The following is a 20,450-nucleotide window of genomic DNA, read 5'->3' as shown; positions in this document are numbered from 1 at the left end:
GTCCCCAGGACTAGGGAAGAGATAGAAAACCTTTATCCACTAATAGGTTCAGGATGTGAGCCAAGGAATTTTCAGGGACTGAGATTGGGTTTAAGAACAAGGAAATGGATAATGAGAAGGATAAATACTCTTCCTAATCTAAAGGAAGAGAAAAAACTGAATGCTTGGACAACACAGCTTAACCCCCAGAGGAGAAAGCATGGCGGTCCTTCCTCTGCACATCAGCGCAAAGGCCAGATGCCCTCACCTCAAAGGACTGGTCGTTGGCCCCTTGAAGCTGAGACGCGGCACTGAGGAGGTGGAGACTATGCTGGTAAGACCTGTCTGCTTCAAGGTCAGCTTGAGTGGCCTCGCTCAGCAACTGCTGGGCCAGAGACTTGGTTTTCTCCAGCCTGCAGGGGAATGAACAAAGAGGACGTTGAGCATTTGCTCTTTTCTGTTAAAAGCAAAAATTCATCTTGTTGTTTTAAAAGCATGTCGTTGGGATTATTGCAAGAACCAGTTGAGCACAGGTGTCAGAGATGTGTCCCTCTCCACCTTCACAACATGAACCTTAGAGTTTTATACAGGCTGGGTCGGAAAAATGCAACCCAAGTCCCCCAGCTCTTGACAGCACGACTGTGTTAGGGTTACATCCTCCAGGCCATCCGATGGGCATCCTCACATCCCTCAGGCACCACCGAGGGTGACCCTATCTTCAAGGATGCAATCCCTCCATCAAAACACAGACTTTACTTAGATTAATCAACCTTCTCTTCCAGCCTTACAGGCATCTGCTTTTCTCCAAAGTAACACTCTCATTCTCTCATCTCTCTCTTTATGGGTATATTTTAAACGCAGCACCCCTGGTCGCAGTTTACCCTGTACCCTGCGAGGCGGTGGATTATTGGTCCGTGGGAGGACCTGTCGAAACGTACTTTCCCACAAGCCCTTGCACCACGGAGCCCTCCAGGCTGCCGCTGCCGCCTCCTTCGCTGAGAGCCTTGCGCACCAAGGACAGCGCCTGCTTGGAATAGTCCTCGGTTTCCCTTGCCAGTTGCTCCATGTTATTGGCTGACTCAACGTGGCTGAAAGGATTAAAAACAAAGAATTTGAGTTTTCATACCAGAGGGCTTCCTTTAGGACTTCTACTTAAATGAAGGGAGAGGAGTAAGGGAACTGGTTTGACTAGAAAAACCAAACGGAACTGACACCCGATTAGATGGAATTAGAGGAACTACCAAGACGCAGAAGATGCTCTGGAGAAGGAGCCTCGTGTCGTAGACATTTTTGGTGACCTTCTCCATTTATGGCATAATCAGGGGAAGCCTGGGGCGGGGGATGGAGATGCGTGGGAGAAGTCTCAGGGTGGTAAGATATTTGTAAGCTGTTTTCTGCAAGAAGAAACCCCTAGGTTTTATTTCATCCAGGATCCAACTCCCGACTCACTCTCTAAACTGGACCCACCCCTCAGGGGGAACAAAGCGTGTCAATAAAAGTCCCCCAGGTGCTTTGTCCTCCTAGTTCTAGAAAGTGATGGAATAAAGCCCGGGAGGCAGCTCCTGCTGCAAGAACAAAGCCACCTCCTTCTGCTGATTGAATTCCACTTGGGAGTAGCAGAGCCGGCCACCTTGCTGAGCCCACCGCCAGGAACAAACCTCTTCACATGGCAGGACTGGTAGCCAGGCAGGGATGAAGGAGCTGCCTGCTATCACGGGGGCCCTGCAGAGCCGGTTTTCAGGAAGCTCCCCCTGTGCAGGCTTGGCTCCCACAGGCTAGCAAACAACTCGTTGCTACTTGCTCCCAGGCTTGGTGTGGGGGCCTGGGAGTCCCTCAAAGCTGCAAAGTGTTCTCTTCCAAGGGCTGATTCAGTTCACGGGGCCCAAGGAATTACATCTGACATGCACCAAAGCCATACTGTGAGTCACAGAGAAATCTGGAAAAGAAACAGCCCCACCCCCAGCACCTGCCGAACGACCTTGCCCCGTGGCCACCTACATACACTAAAAGCTGAGTGGCTAAGAAGTGGCTTCAAGGCGGGGCGGTGGGGGGTGTGTCTGCTAGGGAGCCCGGAGGTCATGAATATGGTGCTTTGGTCCCCAATACCTCGCACTGTTGTTCAAGGCTGGCCTTGCCCAGGTGGTCAGAAGCAGAGGTGCCCCAGTGCTGCTCACCTGTCTGCCAATCTCGTGGCCTCCTGAGCTAGACTTTTAAAGCCATTTGGCCCCACATAGTGGTCTGAGGGAGGAATGTTCTGTGGAAAAGGAAAATTGGTTAGGACTTTGCCATGAGCCTAAGAATGAGACAAGGAGCCTAAGCAGGTTCTGTATCTGTCCTGTCAGAGCCACACAGCATTCTGCACCCTGCACACCCAGAGTCCCTGGTCACCATGATCATGACATTAAAAAAGAAAAAAATGCATAGACAAGAATACAGTAGAAATCCAAGTTCAAAAAAAGTCCATATATAGGTATAGATGCATTTAAAAATATGTTCATATTTTCGTATGGATTTAAAGTCTAGTAGAATATACACCAGGCTTTAATAGTAGTTATTTCTTAGGAATGAGGTCATAGGGGATTTTTACTTCTTTTCTGAATTTTCTACAGAAGGAAAATCAATATACATTATTTTTTAAATCCTTCATTTTCTCAGCATAATATCTGATTATCTTCCACTATTCTTGATCCACCTCCCATCCACCCACTTAATATCATTGTCACCACTGCCTTCTCTATTCAGAAAGAGAAGGGTGCTCCTGCAGACCTCTCCCCCCTGCCGCACTACGAATCACATCATTAAGAAAATCAGCCTGGCAATTTTTTTCCCCTGCTTTCAGAGCCATTTATTCATTGGGGTCCTTCCTTCCTTCTCCCTTCCCTTCCTTCCTTTTTCATTTGTCCTTTTGTTCATTCATTCATTCCTTCTTTCAAGCAGCAAACATTCATCACAGCCACATATTGGGCAATGGGCTGGGAATGTAAATGTGGATGAAATGGAATCCTGCCCCTCTGGGAGCTAACAAGCTAGAAGATATGCAGAAAGAAGGAAGAAGAGGCAGGGCTCTGGGTAGCGAGAAATAAACCAGGAGAAGAATATAATGCAGTAAAATGGGAATGTGTAGGAAGCCAAAGAACACAGAGAATGGGTGTGACTCTGCAAGGAAGATGAGTTGGACTGTCCGCCGGAGGGAGCAGAAAAGCCGAGAGACAAGCGGAGCCAGCAGCACCTGCAGGTGGGTGTCCCCTCCAGCCATGACCTCAGTCCCTAACCCAGCACCACCTACCGAGCTTTGCAGGGCAGCCTCGCTTTCCTCCAGGCTCAGGCGCATCTGAGTGAGGAGCCTGCGGGCATCCTGCCCGCGGTTCTGATGCTGGCTGCCCAGGGCCCGAACTCTCTCCACGGTCATCTTGAGGTCATCCAGGCGGTTCCGGTAGCTGTTCTCCTGGCTCCTGGCCTTGGTCAGCTGGAGGTTGAGGGATCTAATAGCACCTGAGCACCAACAAGGAAAGGGAGGATGAGCACTCTGGGGGGCAAGGAATCAAACAGTAACGGAGGGTCGAACAAGTGACTTTGACTGGCTTATGGCAAGATGGTGAAAACCCAGCCTATAGATGCATGCAGCTGCTCTTATCTTCACCACTCAGGGCCCAGGAGAATGTCACAGAAAGTCCTTCTCCTCTGCACGCACGAGGCAGAGGTGTCCGCTGGGCTGTTACCCGCCAACGATTCTATAACCTAGCGTAATGCTTTCTAGGACTGTGAATTCTCTCCTGTGTGAAAGGAAATTGGCCTTGGTCACCTTCTGAAATCTGGGCTTCTCTCAGGATGTCCTGAAGGGCCTGCTCGGCCTGCCGCATCCTGCCTTCCAGCTCTGTGCTGGGCACCGCTCCCCCGCCACCCTGAGCCGTCGAAATCAGGGTCTCCAGGCTCTGGAGCTGCTGCATAAACTGATCCATCTGAAATCACACAGGAGGGAGGGTCAGGACAGACGAGGGAAGTCACCAGGCAGCCAGGGGAGAGCAGCTAGGAGCCCAGAAGCGCTTGGCACGTCACGGCAGGCAAAGGGCACGCTCCAGAGCCCAGCCGTGCTGAGCCTGAATCCCGGCCCCACTGCTCACTGGCTGTGTGACCTCGGGCAAGTCCCTCCTTTATCCATGGGATGGGGTGATGGTAATAGCACCTCGCAGACATGTCACCCGGACTAAATGAGCCAGTGTTTGTGTAGTGCTTCAGGCAGTGCCTGGAATACGGGAAAGGCTACAGAGGGCCGGTTAAATAGATCAGTTTACAGCACAGGTTGAGTGGGTTCTACATTTGGGTTCTGTCTGAGTTCTCTCCTCCCTCACCCTTCACCCCAGCAAAGCAATAATTAATAATTAACAACAACAGCATAATTTCATTCTTCTCTGGCGTTTAAGTGAGATACTTCTAGGGTGGAGGGGACAGCCTTCACCTGTTTGGACAGCCGCGGCACCTCTGGGGGCCTCGCACCTTTTGTGTGTTTTTCTTCATTTGCTGTGTAAGAACATCTCCGGGGAAAAAATCCAAACCGGAAAGCGGCATGTGAGTGGAAAGAGCACTGAACTCAGATTCAGGAGACCCAGGTGGGACTCTCGGCTCCACCTGCCCGCCTGGCTTTGCAACATTGTAAGTTTTTCAAGACTTTGCTCAGTGAAAACTGAAATCAGAATGCTTTTTCTTCCAATTTGACTGTTACCATGACTACCAAATAAGACAGTATCTGCAGAAGGGGTTTTGAAAATGATATGTATAAAAACATAAGCCTGAAGTCCTATTATTATTATTATTATTTGGGGTTTTTTTTTGTTTGTTTTGGGGGGAGGGGAGGTAATCAGGTTTATTTATTTATTTAAAAAAAATTTAATGGAGGTACTGAGGATTGAACCCAGGATCTCACGCATGCTAAGCACACACTCCACCACTGGCTTATCCCCTCCCCCCCATAGGTGGCAACTATCACTATTATATGGAAAAATTTTTTCCAATATACCAATTCTTTTGTGTGTGTGTGTGGGCATTTTTTTCCTTGTCCCTTTTTTTTTTTTTTTTGAGTTACAGTCAGTTTACAATGTTGTGTCAATTTCTGGCATATAGCGCAATTTTTCAGTCATACGTGAATATACATATATTCATTTTCATATTCCTTTTCACCATGAGCTACTATAAGGTCTTGAATATATTTCCCTGTGCTATACAGTATAAACTTGTTTATCTGTTTTATATATACCTGTCAGTATCTACAAATCTCGAACTCCCAGTCTGTCCCTTCCTTCCCTCCTCTCCCCTCTGGCAACCACAAGTTTGTACAATATACCAACTCTTAAAGAAACAAGTGGTAACTCCCAGCCAGTCCCCAGGAGACTAGGAGGGTCCTGGGTTTGTGACAGATCCGCCCAGGAGACACTTGAGGGGTTTACTCCTGGGGGTGAGGGCTGGTTAGCACGCACACCTGAGTCTTCACTTGGTTATAGCACGCTGGGCAGCTGGCTAATGCTGCGTGCTCACAGTTGAGGCCGCCGAATCCCGGTTTGCAAACACAGCTGCCATCACTTCTACACTCCACGGGCTCCGAGCCCACGGGGCTGCAGTTGCAAGCTAGAGACAGAAGACAGACAAACAGCTTTCATGTCAAGCTAATTCCAGAAACTGGAGGTATAGGAAAGGTAGAAGGAAGATCCAGTCACCCAAGGGCGAGGAATCCTTTGCCCTTGTTGATTCCTATTGTGTTAGATTCATCTCTCGGCTGTGCCTCCAAGCACGTTCCCAGTACAGAGAGGTCTCAGGAACCACCTGGCAGGTCTGTTTGGGGTATGTGTGGAGGGAGAGATACTAGAACCGCCCATCCTTTCTAGTGGCACTGACTTCCCCCCATTAAACTGTAAGCCTGTTAGATGGTCTGCAGATGCTGGGGCTTTGCTCACAGGGAGGATAACATTTCTTCTGGGCCTATGATGTGCCAGATGTACACATCTCCCTCTATTTTACAGATGAGTAATATGAACTCAGAGAGGTTGCGCAGTTTGTCCTAGGACACACAGCAAGAAAATGGCAGGCTGGAATGAGAACTTGGAAAGAGCCAATGCTCTTTTCCTCCTGCTCTGCTGCCTTTGATGTAGGAAGTGCAGTAAAGCAGTACCTTTATTCAGTCAAGTTAATTGAGTACCACTATGTGCCATGTTCTATTCTGGGAGCAGAGGACGTAAGCATGGGTGAGACGCTGCTCTAATGGCGCCACAGTGATTTCTCTAGGTTACTCCCTCTTTGGTGCTCACAAAGCATTTGGCACGTGGTAGTATGACCATATATCTAAGTGTATTGTCACCATTTGTTTACATGTTTGTGTCTCTTTCTTATTAGCATATGAGCATTTTGGGAGCTGGGACTGATTACCCATTATTATAACCTCAGTATCTAGCTCCATACTGGGGACATGATAAGTGCTTGATAAAAGATAACTGAGTGAAGAAATGTGTGGTCTAAAGGCAGGGAACAGTCTATGAACAGCACCTTATAGCTGGAATTACGTAGTTTACAGTGTGCTTTACAGCCACTTTGAGTTGTATGTTATTCATCCATGTGAGGACACCGAGACTCAGAGAGCTTAACTGGCATGACCAGCGCAATACAATAGGCATGTTAGAAAACTGGACTTGAACTCAGTACTGCTGACGTCACGTGGACACCTCCTGCCGTGGGTACATCACAGCTAACCCACAGGTTGGGGTCAGGGCAGGTGGAGTTTGTGCCCCTAGGGAGGAGCCCCGAGTTGCAGAAAGGTCCTGAGGCATTTCCAGGGCTGGGGACTCTGGTGTGATGGGGGAGCTCCCTGCAGACCTCCTGGGAAACCAGGAATCCTCCAAGCTGGGTCCCCAGAGCCACTCTGGACCTGAGTTCCGGGCAGTAGGGCTGGTCTGGGGCCTCCGTGAGTGAGGGGTGAGTCTGCAGGGCAGGGCCGGCTCCTGAGAACTGATTTCCCTCGAGTGCAGAGCATGTGCGGAGGGTTGGAGGAAGGACCGGCGAGAGGCCTGAGCTGCTCATTCACGCTTTGATCTGAAGCAGCCCCAGGGAGGGCTCCACGAGAGCTGCTGCTTTGAAGCTGCGTCTCCTTCACGGAAGTCTGGGCCGTCACCCCCCACACATCAGTCGCCCTGACCTCCTAAGAGGGCCCCTTTGGCTCCTTTACGACCCACGCCCCTCCCACTTCAGTGGGGTCGGGCTTAGTCTCGAGTCATTTACTCCCCCTCTTGCAGGTCTGGCAGCCGCTTCCCTGCCCACCAGCCTCGGGACGGGGCAGAGGACACGGCCCCATTTTAGCTCCTCTTCCACTTTGGAATGTAAACCTGACCTTTGTCACTTCTCCCACCAGGCTTTAACCCATTCGACATCCTCCCCGGGCCCTGCTGCGGGGGAAGCTGGTTTTCAGGCCTTTGACAGGTGAGAGGTCCAGGCTGCTCATGAGCCAGTTGGTCAGAAAAACCAAAGTGGCATCACGCTATTACCCGCGGCTGGCCTTGCTGATTTGTGTGTTTTTACGTGTGCACACGCACACACACACACACACACACAGACTGGGGGCACAGTCCTACCTCGACACTTGTCCGCTGGGTTGGGAGCCAGGGGGTCCCCAAAGTAGCCTGCTTTGCACTGGTCACAGCGGCCCCCGGCCGTGTTGTGGATGCACTTCAGACACCTGCCCGTCAGGCGGTCACAGTTCCCGGAGGCACTGGGGTCCACGTTGTTGTTGCACTGACAGGGCTGACAAGGCCTCACTGGGCCACGTTCCCCAAAGGGGTCCCCAAAGTAGCCATCGGCACAGAGCTCGCAGCGGGCACCTGGAAGGGACAAATGGCCAAGCCCAAGTGACCATCCGTTGGCAGCAAGACCAGACGCAGAGGCCACAAGCACAAGTCACCCTCTCGAGGTGTGTCCCCCTGGACCCCAGAACAGTAGCCTCAGGAACAGGAGCCCCCCCGCGAGGGTGGTCACAGATGGTGGAACACAGCACCACTGGGAGCCTTCCAGACAGTCAACTAGCTGGCTGGGAAAAAGTCAGACTTAGAGCCACACCTCTAAGGCACTGCTCTGACCGGCAGAGAGGTGTGACATTTATAAGGTCATGAAGTTTTCCTTCTTTACCTTGGTTCACTTTTTTTTTTAAAAACTTAGCTAAACCCTGAATTTCGTCTGAAAACTTCACCTCCTAATGACCAGCCTCCTAAGACAGCTTTCAGCACTTCCTCCCAGAACTGCACACTCCGCCCTTCCTCCATTCACTTCTGCTCTCAGGCACTGAACTGTGCTTGTCTTTATGAGACCATTTAGGTTAACCCTGAGGGATGACAGCGCCCTAGAAAACCTAGCAATGACAACTCTCTGGACGTGAATTCACAGCGTGTGCACAGGGCAGGCCCAGCGGCGGGGCGGGCAGCTGGCCTCACCGGTGACGCCCGGGGGGCAGCTGTTGCACACCACCTCCTCCGTCTCGGGCATCGCGGAGCAGCCGAACCCACTGGGACAGGGACAGGGCTGGCAGCTGCGGGGGTCACGCGGGTCGTTGTAGAAACCGAGGGGGCAGTCGGCACACTCGATGTCAGGGCTCTCGTCCCCTGAATAACAGTCTCCTGGGAGGCAGAGGAAGAAAAGAGGGGCAGACAAATGAAACTCTCCCCCTCCTTTAATACAGATGGTGCATGGGAGCCAGAGGTTGGTAGCTCAAGGCGTCCCTTTGGGAAGCTTTCCCCAGAGTGCCTGAATGCCCGCCCTCACCTCTGTCCTTAACCATCCATAACTTAACCCCACTCCCCGTCCCCCAGGCCTGGCACCATCTGTCAGCATGTTCATTCAGGCCCTGACTTTGCTTTGATCTCCCCCTACAACTCTGGCAACTTGACGCCAGCCCCCTCACCCAGCACTGAACCATGACAGCCACTTCCTGGAACCTAGCACCTCTCCCACCGCCTCGCGGCATTTCCACAATGAGAAGGATTGAGTGTAACAGAGCAGTGCCGTGTCCATCTCCCCGGGCTCCAGCCCCGCTTCCCACAGCCCTTTCCCATCTCTGAAATGAGTTCAGGCCCGGCCTTCATGCCGCTCTCTCTTCCACCGGAGACCCCGTCACCCGGCTGCACCCCCGACCGCCTGGTCTGGGTGTCCTTTCACTCACCTGTGTCTGGGTCACAGGCCCCGCCCCCTTGGCAGTTACACGGGATACAGGAGCCAAAGGGTCCCAGTCTGGCTGCATCTCTTTTGTAGCCAGAAGCACATTCCTGGCAGAACTGTCCCTTGTACCCAGCAGGACACACGCATTGTTCAACCCAGGGTGCTGGGGCTCCAGAGACGGGGCGGGCTGAGATCAGGGTCACGTTGTCAATGTACCCAGTACCTGCAGGACAGAGAACAGGTTAGACGTAGCAGACGGTAAGGGCCAAGGGTCTAAGGCCGGGCCTCTCTTTCGGTTTTATTTTTCTTAACTCCCGGATGAAACAAAAATTCACATTTTAAGGCAAGACAAGAGCAATTTGAACATAAAACTTTTTTCTGTGCTTTAGCCTCCTCCTTCCCCCTCCATCAGCTGCACTGTGTATCTGCGATACGTGTTAACCGGACCTCCGGCAGAAGTGCCTGCTCAACCGTGAAGATCCATTTTTCTCCCTCTGGCGCCAGCCATGCGACTCCTTAGAGGACAACGTTCCTTTGTCAGTCCTGTCGGGGGTCACGATGACCCACTACTCACCATGCGGGTGCAGACATCCTTGGTGAACTTTACGTACAGGGCCGATATGTAATTTCCCTTAAAGACAGCGACTGGTGCAGAACAGACCGGTCAGCCAAGCTGGGGTGATGCTGGGCCACACTTAATGCAAGTTCTCGCTTAAATACTTATGACCTATTAATGTTACGAGCTTGCATCACCAAACGTGAGACTGAGCCTTAGATAAAGTTAATGATGATCAGGCGACTTGAAACAATTTGATCAAAGATGCAGTGCTGTAAGGTCAGTGACTGTCAGAGTGTAATTCCAGCCCTGGGAAGAAGCAACAAGAAGGAGCCATCCTGGACTGAGAGGGAGTAAGCAGCGAGGCAGGCGTCCAGAGGCTCTGCTTACTGTTCGCAGAACCCAGTCCAGTATCGGCACATTGAGCGACCCATCAGGGAAGTCCTCGCCCGACCTGGGAATGAGCATTCCTAGCGCCGTGGGACAAATGGGTCAAGAAATGCCTCCCAAACCTGGGATAAAATGAAGCCCTAAAAAGAAGGGACTGTAAAATAAAGGACGTTGCCCACCGTCCTGTTCTGCAAGAATCAAATCATTAGCCAATGCAGTGACTGATCTACAATACACCCTGCAAGGAATTCAGGGTGAGGAACTCTGTGCCCTGGGAAAACTGGCAGAACTGGCCCTCAGACGGGGAGGTATTCTCAGGAGAAAATTTTATGAACCCAGTTTCCCACATCTTCCCATGCTTTGAAAAGCGCTAAATCCATTAACTAAGATATCTGTTCCTTGCAAACAGCAGTGACCTTCTGCCAAGAGGTGTGCATGCCTGCATGTACCATACCCTTCCAAACTCACACACGTGCTGGCTTCCCCCTTCACCTGTTTGAAACAGTTCTCAGAAAGCTTGGACAGACTCTCTTCCAGATTATCCTCCTCAGGTTGGCTCAAATAAAATTTTCCATTTCTTTCTTAGATTGACTGCTGATTCGTTTTTCATTGACAGCCCCGTCAAAGACAGGTGGCGTTCCCTCACCATGCCCACGGTCTGACATGACTGAGGGCACAGGCTCTGGTGTGGGAACAATCGAGTTTAAATCACCCTCACCAGCTGTGTGATTTGGGCAAGTCACGTTAGCCTCCCCATGACTGTGTTTCCTCAACTGCAGAAGAGAAATGACAGTGGTGTCTACTTCCTCTGTCTGTTGGGACATTCAATGAGACAACGCATACATTACAGTGAGCCTGGCACACGGTGACGATTCAGCGCACGGTGAGGAATCTACCTCCTGCTTTATTTGCTGTATCAGCGGCATGGGAATGGTGCGTGCAGGCCATGCTTCCTTTTCACATGAGCGCTAAAAAGCTCGAGGAGCTCCTATTTAAATATTTCCCATAGGGACTAGGAGTACACAGCAAGTAGGTAGAAGTTCAGTAGCAGGGATGAATAGCACACGTGGTGATGTGCGAACACGGTAGCCCCGAGTATAATCCCAGAAGAAAGCTACTCAAGAAATAAAGAGAGCAGTCTCGTAGGCGCCGTTTCCGAGCTAAGGGAACATGCCCTCGTGTTGTTGGTTATCTTCTTCAAATAATCAGCTTTAATCTAAATTCAGAGACTCCTTCAGCAAAGTAGCATCATTCATTCTTCATTGGTGCTGACCTCTTGGCTGGAGAAACATTCCTTTTTAACAACTTCTAGAATGTAAAACTTTAGACCCAATCGGCGACTCTACACCAAAGCCATCAAGTAGTTCGTCTCTTTGTTTGGAGACTGAGGCCACCTTAGAGGGCTGAAGCAAATTAAACTGAAACCTAAGAAGAGAGGAATTCATTTCTTTTGGCCACTTACTGTACTCTCCATAGGTAGCCCGGATCTGCAGGGATGTGAGGTTCCGCAGTAGCCTTCGAAACTCAAAGTAACTCAGCTGGGGGCTCCAGTTACTGCCCGGGTGTTCATTTAACCTGCATGATTTAAAACCAAAAGCTGAAAAATCCAACTCTTATCAAATCTTACAATTTGTATATCTGATATGAAGTATGCCCTAGACTGTGGGAACAGCTAAGCCCCTTTGCGGTCCTGCCTTGAGGGGGATGAAGGACTGGTAGCCACATCCTCGCAGGCAGATCTGGAGCTTTCTCACCCCAAGGGGAGCGCAAATCTCACAGGCTGTGATGGAGGGCGTCCCAGCGCAGGAAGCCGAGCTCCAGGGGTCAGGGTGTCAGTGCTGGTCCGAGTCCTCAGAGGCCACTTTCTATTCTTAGTGATGCAAAACCTAGTATCAGGGACGTCTCTGAGTGCAGGAAGCTCTGGTCCTCGAGAACTGTCATTCATTTTTGGTTTTGTTGTTTGAATGATTTCTTATCTGAGCACATTTCACCTCCTCCTATTTTCAAAAGTCAGTCCCCACCTTCCACATTGTCCACACAAATACTTCCTAGGTTGGCATCATAGTGTCTCGGCGCATCACACCACCAGCCCCGGCACAATTCCTTTTTATGTTGTTTTTTTCTTTACTGCAATGGCTCTTCCAGGGCCAACCCTAACTCTTTTGTTTCATTCACTGATTCGTTAAACAATAGTTTACTGTGCCCTTGGTTTGGGCCAGAAGCTGTATTAGGACAGAGAACACAAAGACAGCTAGAGTGAGGTGATCAGTGTCTACCCAGGGGAGTCGGCAGGTACGCAAAAAGCCATGATACAGTGCAGTGAGTGCTGTAACAAATTTGTGAACGGGATGCCGTAGAAACACACGATGGACAGAAACTCTACCTGGGATTCCGGGAAGGCTCATACAAAGGAAGAACCTGTAAGTTGAATGTTAAAGAGTAAGTTCACTAAGCTGAGAAAGCTGAGAAGATGGATTGGTGTTCCAGGTTGGAGAGCTGGCTGTGGGTACCGTTAGAATAAATGGCACTGGGTGTGTGCGCTGCGGGTCTTCTGTTCTCTATTCCCTTTACCTCTGCTCTGGGGTGGACCCCCAACAACCCTCACGTGAACCACTGCAACTGTCTTCAGATGGTTCAGTTAAGGACCCTACCTCCACACAGTATTTGCACCCAGCCTTCACACCTGATCTTGCCACTTCTCAACTTCCAGCCTCTCAGTAGCTTTCCATCATCTTAAGGTATGGGCAAGATCTCTGCACCTTGACATGATGTCCAAGGCCCACTATGCTGGGTCCTTTTCCAGTCTTTTCAACTTTATCTGCCCATGCCCCCTATGCATGCTGCGTCCCAGCCATAAATACTGCTGGCCAATCCCCCTGTTTTATGCCTTTCCACCTTCCCACATAGACTCACGTGTACAGGTTGTCCTGAGTTCATCCCTGGGAAAGCCCTTGCTTCCTTCTGTTCTCAGTCCACACACAGCCTCCTTTGTGGCGCTTTTCCTGACCCCTCCAGGCAGAATGAAGGTACTCTTCCCTCTCCTCCCAAGTCCCCCTGAGCACGCACCACCACGGAAGTGATTTTGTATTGTGTTATGTGCGCTCTTCGACATGTTACATATCCAACTAGACCATGAGCTCTTGGAAGACGATAACCATGTTTCTTCACCATGATTTCTCGGCCCCTAACACAGCACTAAGCATTTGGTAGGCACAGTCCCCTCCCCTGACGCTCTGTACCCACCACTCACAATTCCCATCCTAGGGAGAAAATATTTGCAAATGATATATTGGATAAGGGGTTAATATCCAAAATATATAAAGAATTTATACCACTCTACATCAAAAAAACAAACAACCCAATTGAAAAATGGGCAGAAGACCTAAATAGACATTTTTCCAAAAAATGACATACAGACAGCCAACAGACACATGAAAAGATGCTCAACAGCACCAGTCATCACGGCCATGCCGCTCAAAGCCAGAATGAGATGCCACCTCACACCTGTCAGAGTGGCCATCATCAGAAAGACAACAAATAACAAGCGCTGGTGAGGATGAGGAGAAAAGGAAATATTTGTGTGCTGTTGAAGGGAATGTAAATTGGTACAGCCACTACAGAAAACAGCGTGGAAGTTCTTCAAAAGATTAAAAATAGAACTACCATGTGATCCAGCAAGTGCACCTCTGGGCATCCTTCTGAAGAAAAAACGGACACCCCTATGTTCACTGCAGCATTATTTACAATAGCCAAGATATGGAAGCAACTTCAGTGTTCATCAACAGATGAATGGATAAAGATATTGTGATACATATACAGTGGAATATTACTCAGCCATAAAAGAGAGTGAAATCTTGCCATTTGCAACCACATGGATGCACACACAGGGTATTATGCTAAGTGAAATAACTCAGAGAAAGGCAAGTACTGTATAATTTCACTTACAAGCGAAATCTAAAAAACAAACATAGCAAAACAGAAACACACACACAGATACAAAGAACAACAGGTGTTTGCCAGAGGGGAGGGTGTGGCGGGATGGGTGAAACAGGTGAGGGAGATTAAGAGGTACAGACGCCCAGTTATAAAATAAAGGAGCCTCGGGGATGAAATGTACACATGGGGAATCTGGTCAATAATGTGAACACTGCATGATGACACATGACAACTAGAATTTTCGTGGTGATCCTTTTGTAACGTATAGAAATGTCAAATCACTATGTTGTGCACCTGAAACTAACATAGCATTGTAAGTCAATTACACTTAAAAAAACACCCATTCTGCAGGATAACATGTAACCTCCTTGGACACACACAGGGCTGTCCGTGACCTCGCCTCCGCTTTCTCTGACCTCACTTCTCACTGTGTCCCCCCACCCCCATCCCACTCCATGCTCCACTCATGCTTAACTGCCTGGAATTTCCTAAATGTACAAAACTTCCTCAAGCATGTTTCCTCTGCCTTGTGAACCTTTCCCCCTTTTCTTAGAGAGCTGCTCTGCACCTGCCACTGTGTCCCGGGAAGCTTTCCTTGATTACTCCAGCGTGAGTTACTGGTGCCTCCTGTGTGTGTTCAAAACACCTGTGTCCACCTTGTCTCCCTTGTCGCTTACAAGCTGCGCTGTCATCATCTGTTTATCTTCCTCTCCCATCAGCCTGTCAGGGCTTGTGGGCAGAAATCTTGACCTGTCTCAGCACGTAACACCACGTCTGGTATGTAAAAGGTGCTCAGAAAAGCTTGTTGAATGAATGAATGGTTGACCAGTTTGCTCTATTTGACCCACTCTGAAGTCTCTCTTTTTACCTGAACGTGTACGTCTTGGTGATCCCACAAGGCAGTGTCTTGCCAAGCGGCATCAAGGGAGCTGTGATCCGCAGACCAGCACCTTCCAGGATCATGTCGTGGGCAGATGGGCGTCTGCCTCCCCTGTCCACACGGTAGTCAAAAGACAGGCTTTGCCCATAGCTCACCTGTTGATTCCCAAGAAATTTGGCTGTGAAATAGAATTCGAAAAGATTGAGATTGGTTGTGGGGCTGGAGAGGCAAATGAGCGAGCAAGTTAGCGCTGATGGCTGTGATCCCTCTGGGAGTCCTACGTTATCTGGCCACCACCCTCCGCAAACCGCCCTACCAGACGAGCCTGTTCATGGCACTGGGCATACTGCTACTGGCTATGAAGATGGGTTAGTTATTGAAATACTGAAACAGCCTCATTATAAGACAATTTCATCATTAGATGAGTCATGGCATGACCCTCATGACAGACCAGCGTGTAAAGGGCCCAGGTAGACCAGCCACAGTGCCGTTCATCACGTGTGCTTTCCAGTTTACAGCCCGCGGTCACAAACATCACCACATTTGTTGGTGATGATTCTTGGCAGGAGGCATTACTGTTCCCACTTAGCAGCTGAGAGAATTAACATTTGGAGAGGTAAAGAGGACACCTTGCCCAGGAGTCACAGCTAGGGATCTGAGCTAGGGATCTGAGCTAGGGGTAGAATTCCAGCCAGAGCTCCTCCATCCAGGCTTTCTGACTAAGACATATTTTTAAAATTTATAAGTGGTTAAAGCTTTGAGAAATGCTTTGTGTTCACTTTTCCATCTGCTTCTCGGTAGACCCACAGAGTTGACCACAGTCCTTATTTCTTGTCTTGGTGGAGAACCTAGAAGCTTCCCATTGGACTAAAACAGGAATCCTCACCAGGGGTCTGACCACCTGGACACCCAGGTCTGCTCTGTTGTGCTGTGACTTTGTCAAATAGGGCTGAAGTCCCACCTGTCTTTTGGAGATGCTGCTCCCCTGAACACTAAGTGATGTGATTTCCATATTTTCTAACTCCATTTTTCTATCCTGACTTCCTGGTCTTACAAGTTGGCTCCTATAGGAAAAATACCACACATACCAGGAGCTACAAAATAGACAGGGTCTGATCGTCTTGCCGAGCTGAACACGTCTTGATGGCGCTGTGACCATTGGAGCTTTGCAGGAGATCCATTTCTTTGGACAGCCTTCCAGCCATCCACACCTGGAACACAAATAAAACCGTTCTGCATTTGGACAAACCTCATCCTCTGTTGAATTAAATGAAGCAAGACTCGGTTGCCAAAAGTCCTAGCAGCGAGCAGCAGGCAGACTTTTCTTAATATTTCTGCCTTCGTGTTCAGTCCTCAAAACTTCTGTGCACCTCTCTACTTGGTCCTCAGCATCACCTGTCCCTACCCTACAGCTGCCTTGACATCTGTGAGTTTGACTCTTACAATAAGAGAGCATGTTTTCATCCGCCTGTAATTTGCATTTTTATTTTATTTATAGAAACAGGGTCTGATCTTAGTGAGGTAAGAAGGTCCGGTGTGTTCAAAGAGAAACTCAGAGTTGCAGTCATATTAATCTCCCATGTTTTTAGAGTGCTTTGTAGTTTGGTAATTAATTTCACATAAATTAACTTGCTTGGCGTATGTGAAAGCAGCATCATGAGTGACTGAATTCCAGGAAGACTCACATTACACCTCCCAATCCAAAGGAGTGATTCTTTAGTGGTTTTGAAATAGATGGGGTGGGAAAAGCAGGGAGAGGAAAATCTGGTCTCTTCTTCGTTATTCTTTTAAGTTATTATTCATAAGGTGGAATGAGCAAACTGTTCAGCTCTAACTTTTTCAAGACACTAGGCTCTGCGTTATTGCCTGAGAAAATAACATACATTAAAAGCTAGAAGATATCTTGTAATAACCTTTAATGGAAAAGAATGTATGTATACATATGCATGACTGGGGCATTGTGCTGCACACCAGAAACTGACACATTGTAACTGACTATACTTCAATTAAAAAAAAAAATGCTAGAAGTGAGTTGCTAAGATGACTTGAGGACCCCATCCTGAGGATGGAAGGCTATAAGCACAAAATCCTATACAACATTAAAAGCAAAAAACCTAGAATACAGAACGTTTTACCTTGGTGGAAGGTAGAGGTGATTCTGTGGACACTGTAGCCTCCGGAGCTGTGGCAGCTGGCCGAATGCCCGTAGCAAAAGCACTGGGTGCAGCCCTCAGGGTTCCCACTATCCAGGTGATAGTAACCCGGTCGGCACCTGCAGTGGCGTTTAGAAATCGGGACAATATTACAGGTTATTTCTTATCCCTGCGGAGAAGATGATGACTGACCACTTCTACTTTCTCCCCACACAGCCCATTAATTCCCAGAGGTGAGAAACCACGTCACACGCACCAGCCCCACTCCCTGATGGATAACACAGCCCCCCGTTTGGTGCGCATGAAGAAGATTCACTTTCACTCTGGTAGAGCAGAATCATGTTGACCTGGTGGTCTGGAAGCAGTGATTTTCCCATCCTTGGTGAGGAACTGAGTGGAGGTCGCATGGGCAAGATGGAAAGGGGTCAAGCAGGGATATGCAGAGCTGGCCCTGTCCTGGGGCAGGTGTTTAATGGGGACAAAAGGGTGGGAGGTGTGAGCCAGGAAAAGAAAGCCCCAGCACCCGCTGAGCTGTGCTGACTCCCCAGAACTCCACCCTCCCTGGCACTGCCCGGCACCCCTGCCCCCTGCACCTGGGCTCTGGCCCACAGTGGACGGGGCAGCGGAGGAGATGCCACAGAAGGATGGCTGGAGGCTCTCTACAAAAGCAGCAGGTAGGCTAGGGTCCCCCTCTGCTCCCAGCTCAAGCCCTCCAGTGGCTTCTCTGAGGACCACGGTTGCCAGACAAGTCCCAGATGTTGGGGTCATAGAGAAGAGGGCAGGGGAAGCTGGCAAGGGTTTGCTTTTTCTCTGTTCAGGTGAAGGACATCATTCTACATGAAATGATAGCAGTTTCAATGATCATCTACTCAGCACCTGGGATATGCCAGGCGCCGTACCTATGCTCCCTCATTTAACCCTCGCTACAACCCGTGAGACAGGAGTTGGTATTTCCAATTTGCTTGGCTGGAGAGACCAAGGCCAGAGAGGTTAAGACACTTGTTCAAGGTCACACAGCTGGTAAGTGGCTGAGGGAAGATTCAAACTCAGGTACAGCTGCCGCTAGATCACGTGGTCTAATGTTCATCGTGCAAAAGCACAGAAAAGCAGGTTGGCTGTGAACAGCAGACACTTCAGAGAACAGCTGTAAATAAATACTGTGTTTTTCCCCTATAGGGCAAGGGTTTAAAAAAATCATTATAGTTTCTGTGGAGGAAACCTATAGATTAAAAGAGATTAAGAAAAGAAGGGAAGAAAGGGGGAGGGAGGGAGGGAAGTGAAGGGAATCAGGTAAAACTAAACGATAGTGTTTAAGGATGTCCTTGGGCAATAAATTATGAAGAAAAGTAAGGAAGTCAGAATAGTGGTCACTTCTAGGAAGAAGGGAGGGTGTGATCATGGGGGTGGCATATTTTTAGCAAAGCTCTGTTTCACATCATTGGTGGCACTGACAACATTTGTTTTATGTGACTTTCTATTTCTGTCTTATAGTTTGAAACCCAAAATGTTTTTCCAAAGTGACTCCTCTTGTAACACTTACACTGTTTCCCTACCCTGACCTCAGCAGCAAAGAACCCCCTGAAAACACAAGCCAGGGATGTACCTGGCATTTCCTCTGCCCAGGTATAAGCGATTGGCAGCAGGCCAAAGACCTGCTTTCTTACTTTTAAGGAAGTAAGGAGCGAGCCTTCACCTCTGGGGCCTACCTCACAGCCCTCTGCTCACAACCATCTCAGGGAGGGGAAAAGGTTTAAGTCTGAGCACTGCTTGTACGTAAGGAATTTCCTGCAGCAGCAACTGAGGATGGATCAGCCTCGTGGCACCACTTGCCCCAACGTGGCACCCAAAGGTGAGACCCAGAGGGTTCTTGCATCTCCCCCCGGCTCGTGGGTGTGCGTGTAACCACCATCCCATCCCTGGCTGGGCTCTTCTCTGCACACGATGGTTCTGTATGGCCATACGTTGCGACAGTCTCTGCTCCTAAGATTTCCCCAACACGTTTAATTAGGGGACCGGGCTGAGGCATGTAAGCCCATCCTTGCATCGCCCCTCGTCTCGGGGCACCTGGGATGCAGAGCCAGCTGGACAGCGTGTCCCCCGTCACAGCACAGACAAAGAGAAGGGACCCAGCAAAAGCAGGAGCCCAGGGAGATCTGGGGGTTGGCTGCATTTTTTTTTTTTTTAAGTTTTTGAGAACAGTGGTCAGGAAGAAAGAAATCGGTATCTGTTAACTGTCCTTCTTCCGTCACTGCACTCAGAGGATGAATTCTCATGCTAGCTGCAGAGGGACTCTCCGCACTGTGCCTGGAGGGCCACAGTTCACACAGACCTGTCACAGCGCTCTCCGGTGACAGCTGGCTTACAGACGCAGCGGCCGGCGTCACAGGGCCCCGAGATGCCGGCTGGGTCACAGTCACACTTGAAGTCTCTGGGAAAGAAGAAAGAGAAATTGGGGATGTGTTTCCAAATGCTTTGCAAACGTACACAGAAAGCTCAAGTGCTCATAAGCAAATGGCACCAACTTGAGTCAATCTCTCATCTTCAGGGAGGCCTCTCTCAGCTATTCTTGTCCATGCTAATCTCTCTCAGATCCGTTAAGAATTCGCTTGTCCGTGCAAGTGCTACTCAAAGTGTGGTCCGCGGGCGGCAGCCAGGCCAGGAACCACTTGCTGCCCACTCCTAAAGGCAGGAGGGTTTGCGCCGGAATGTAGACCAAATTCATCACTAAACTGTTTAGTTTCCTTTGGTTGACTGTTCAGGTCAGCTGACATTTTAAAAAAGTGTATCATTTATTTCTCTGTTGTTTAATTCAACGGTGTCTGCCTTCATCACGACTGACTCCACGAACTTGCTTTTCAGTTCACTTAGTTCTTGCTTTTAGTTGCACTTCTACTGAGATGTGATTCACACACCATGCAACGCACCCCTTTAACGTGTACAGTTCAGTGGTTTTTGTTGCTGTCAGAGTTGTGCCACCATCCCCATTACCAATTGCAGAACATTTTTATTACTCCGAAAAGAAACGCTGTGCCCCTCAGGAGTCACCCCACTTCCTACCCCCGGCCCTAGGGAACCACTAACCAAACTTTTGCCTCCACAGACTTGCCTATTGTGAACGTTCCCTGTGAATGGAATCACACATGTGGCGTCTGTGTTTGGCTCCTTTTACTTGGTATGTTTCCAAAGTTCATCCATGTTGCGCCATGTGCCACTCAGTAGCTTACCCATTTTACGGCTGAATAAAGTCCCATCACATGAGTGTCCTACGCTGTGTTCATCCGGTCACCAGCTGTTGGGCATCTGGGGTGTTCCCACTTTTGAGCTATTATGAATAATGCTAACACGAACAGCTGTGTGCACGCTTCTGTGCAGG

The 20,450-nt window shown here is 49.4% G+C and overlaps 1 protein-coding gene across 1 annotated transcript in view; it reads right to left on the bottom strand.

Annotated features, from left to right (window-relative positions):
- LAMC2 (laminin subunit gamma 2) overlaps nucleotides 1–20,450 on the bottom strand; it is a 54,272-nt gene that overhangs the window by 8,614 nt on the left and 25,208 nt on the right. Inside the window, exons 4-17 of the mRNA XM_064478070.1 lie at nucleotides 19,407–19,505; nucleotides 17,060–17,196; nucleotides 16,013–16,135; nucleotides 14,913–15,102; nucleotides 11,571–11,683; nucleotides 9,167–9,385; nucleotides 8,442–8,624; nucleotides 7,590–7,835; nucleotides 5,453–5,598; nucleotides 3,782–3,938; nucleotides 3,266–3,471; nucleotides 2,154–2,233; nucleotides 918–1,067; nucleotides 248–392 (exon numbers count right to left, since the gene is read on the bottom strand). Of these exons, the coding sequence (XP_064334140.1) occupies nucleotides 248–392; nucleotides 918–1,067; nucleotides 2,154–2,233; nucleotides 3,266–3,471; nucleotides 3,782–3,938; nucleotides 5,453–5,598; nucleotides 7,590–7,835; nucleotides 8,442–8,624; nucleotides 9,167–9,385; nucleotides 11,571–11,683; nucleotides 14,913–15,102; nucleotides 16,013–16,135; nucleotides 17,060–17,196; nucleotides 19,407–19,505 (2,194 nt within the window). The remainder of the gene's footprint in view (nucleotides 1–247; nucleotides 393–917; nucleotides 1,068–2,153; nucleotides 2,234–3,265; nucleotides 3,472–3,781; nucleotides 3,939–5,452; nucleotides 5,599–7,589; nucleotides 7,836–8,441; nucleotides 8,625–9,166; nucleotides 9,386–11,570; nucleotides 11,684–14,912; nucleotides 15,103–16,012; nucleotides 16,136–17,059; nucleotides 17,197–19,406; nucleotides 19,506–20,450) is intronic.

Source organism: Camelus dromedarius, chromosome 23, assembly GCF_036321535.1.
Source record: "Camelus dromedarius isolate mCamDro1 chromosome 23, mCamDro1.pat, whole genome shotgun sequence".
Taxonomy (NCBI): domain Eukaryota; kingdom Metazoa; phylum Chordata; class Mammalia; order Artiodactyla; family Camelidae; genus Camelus; species Camelus dromedarius.
This window is presented reverse-complemented; position numbering and strand designations above follow the sequence as displayed.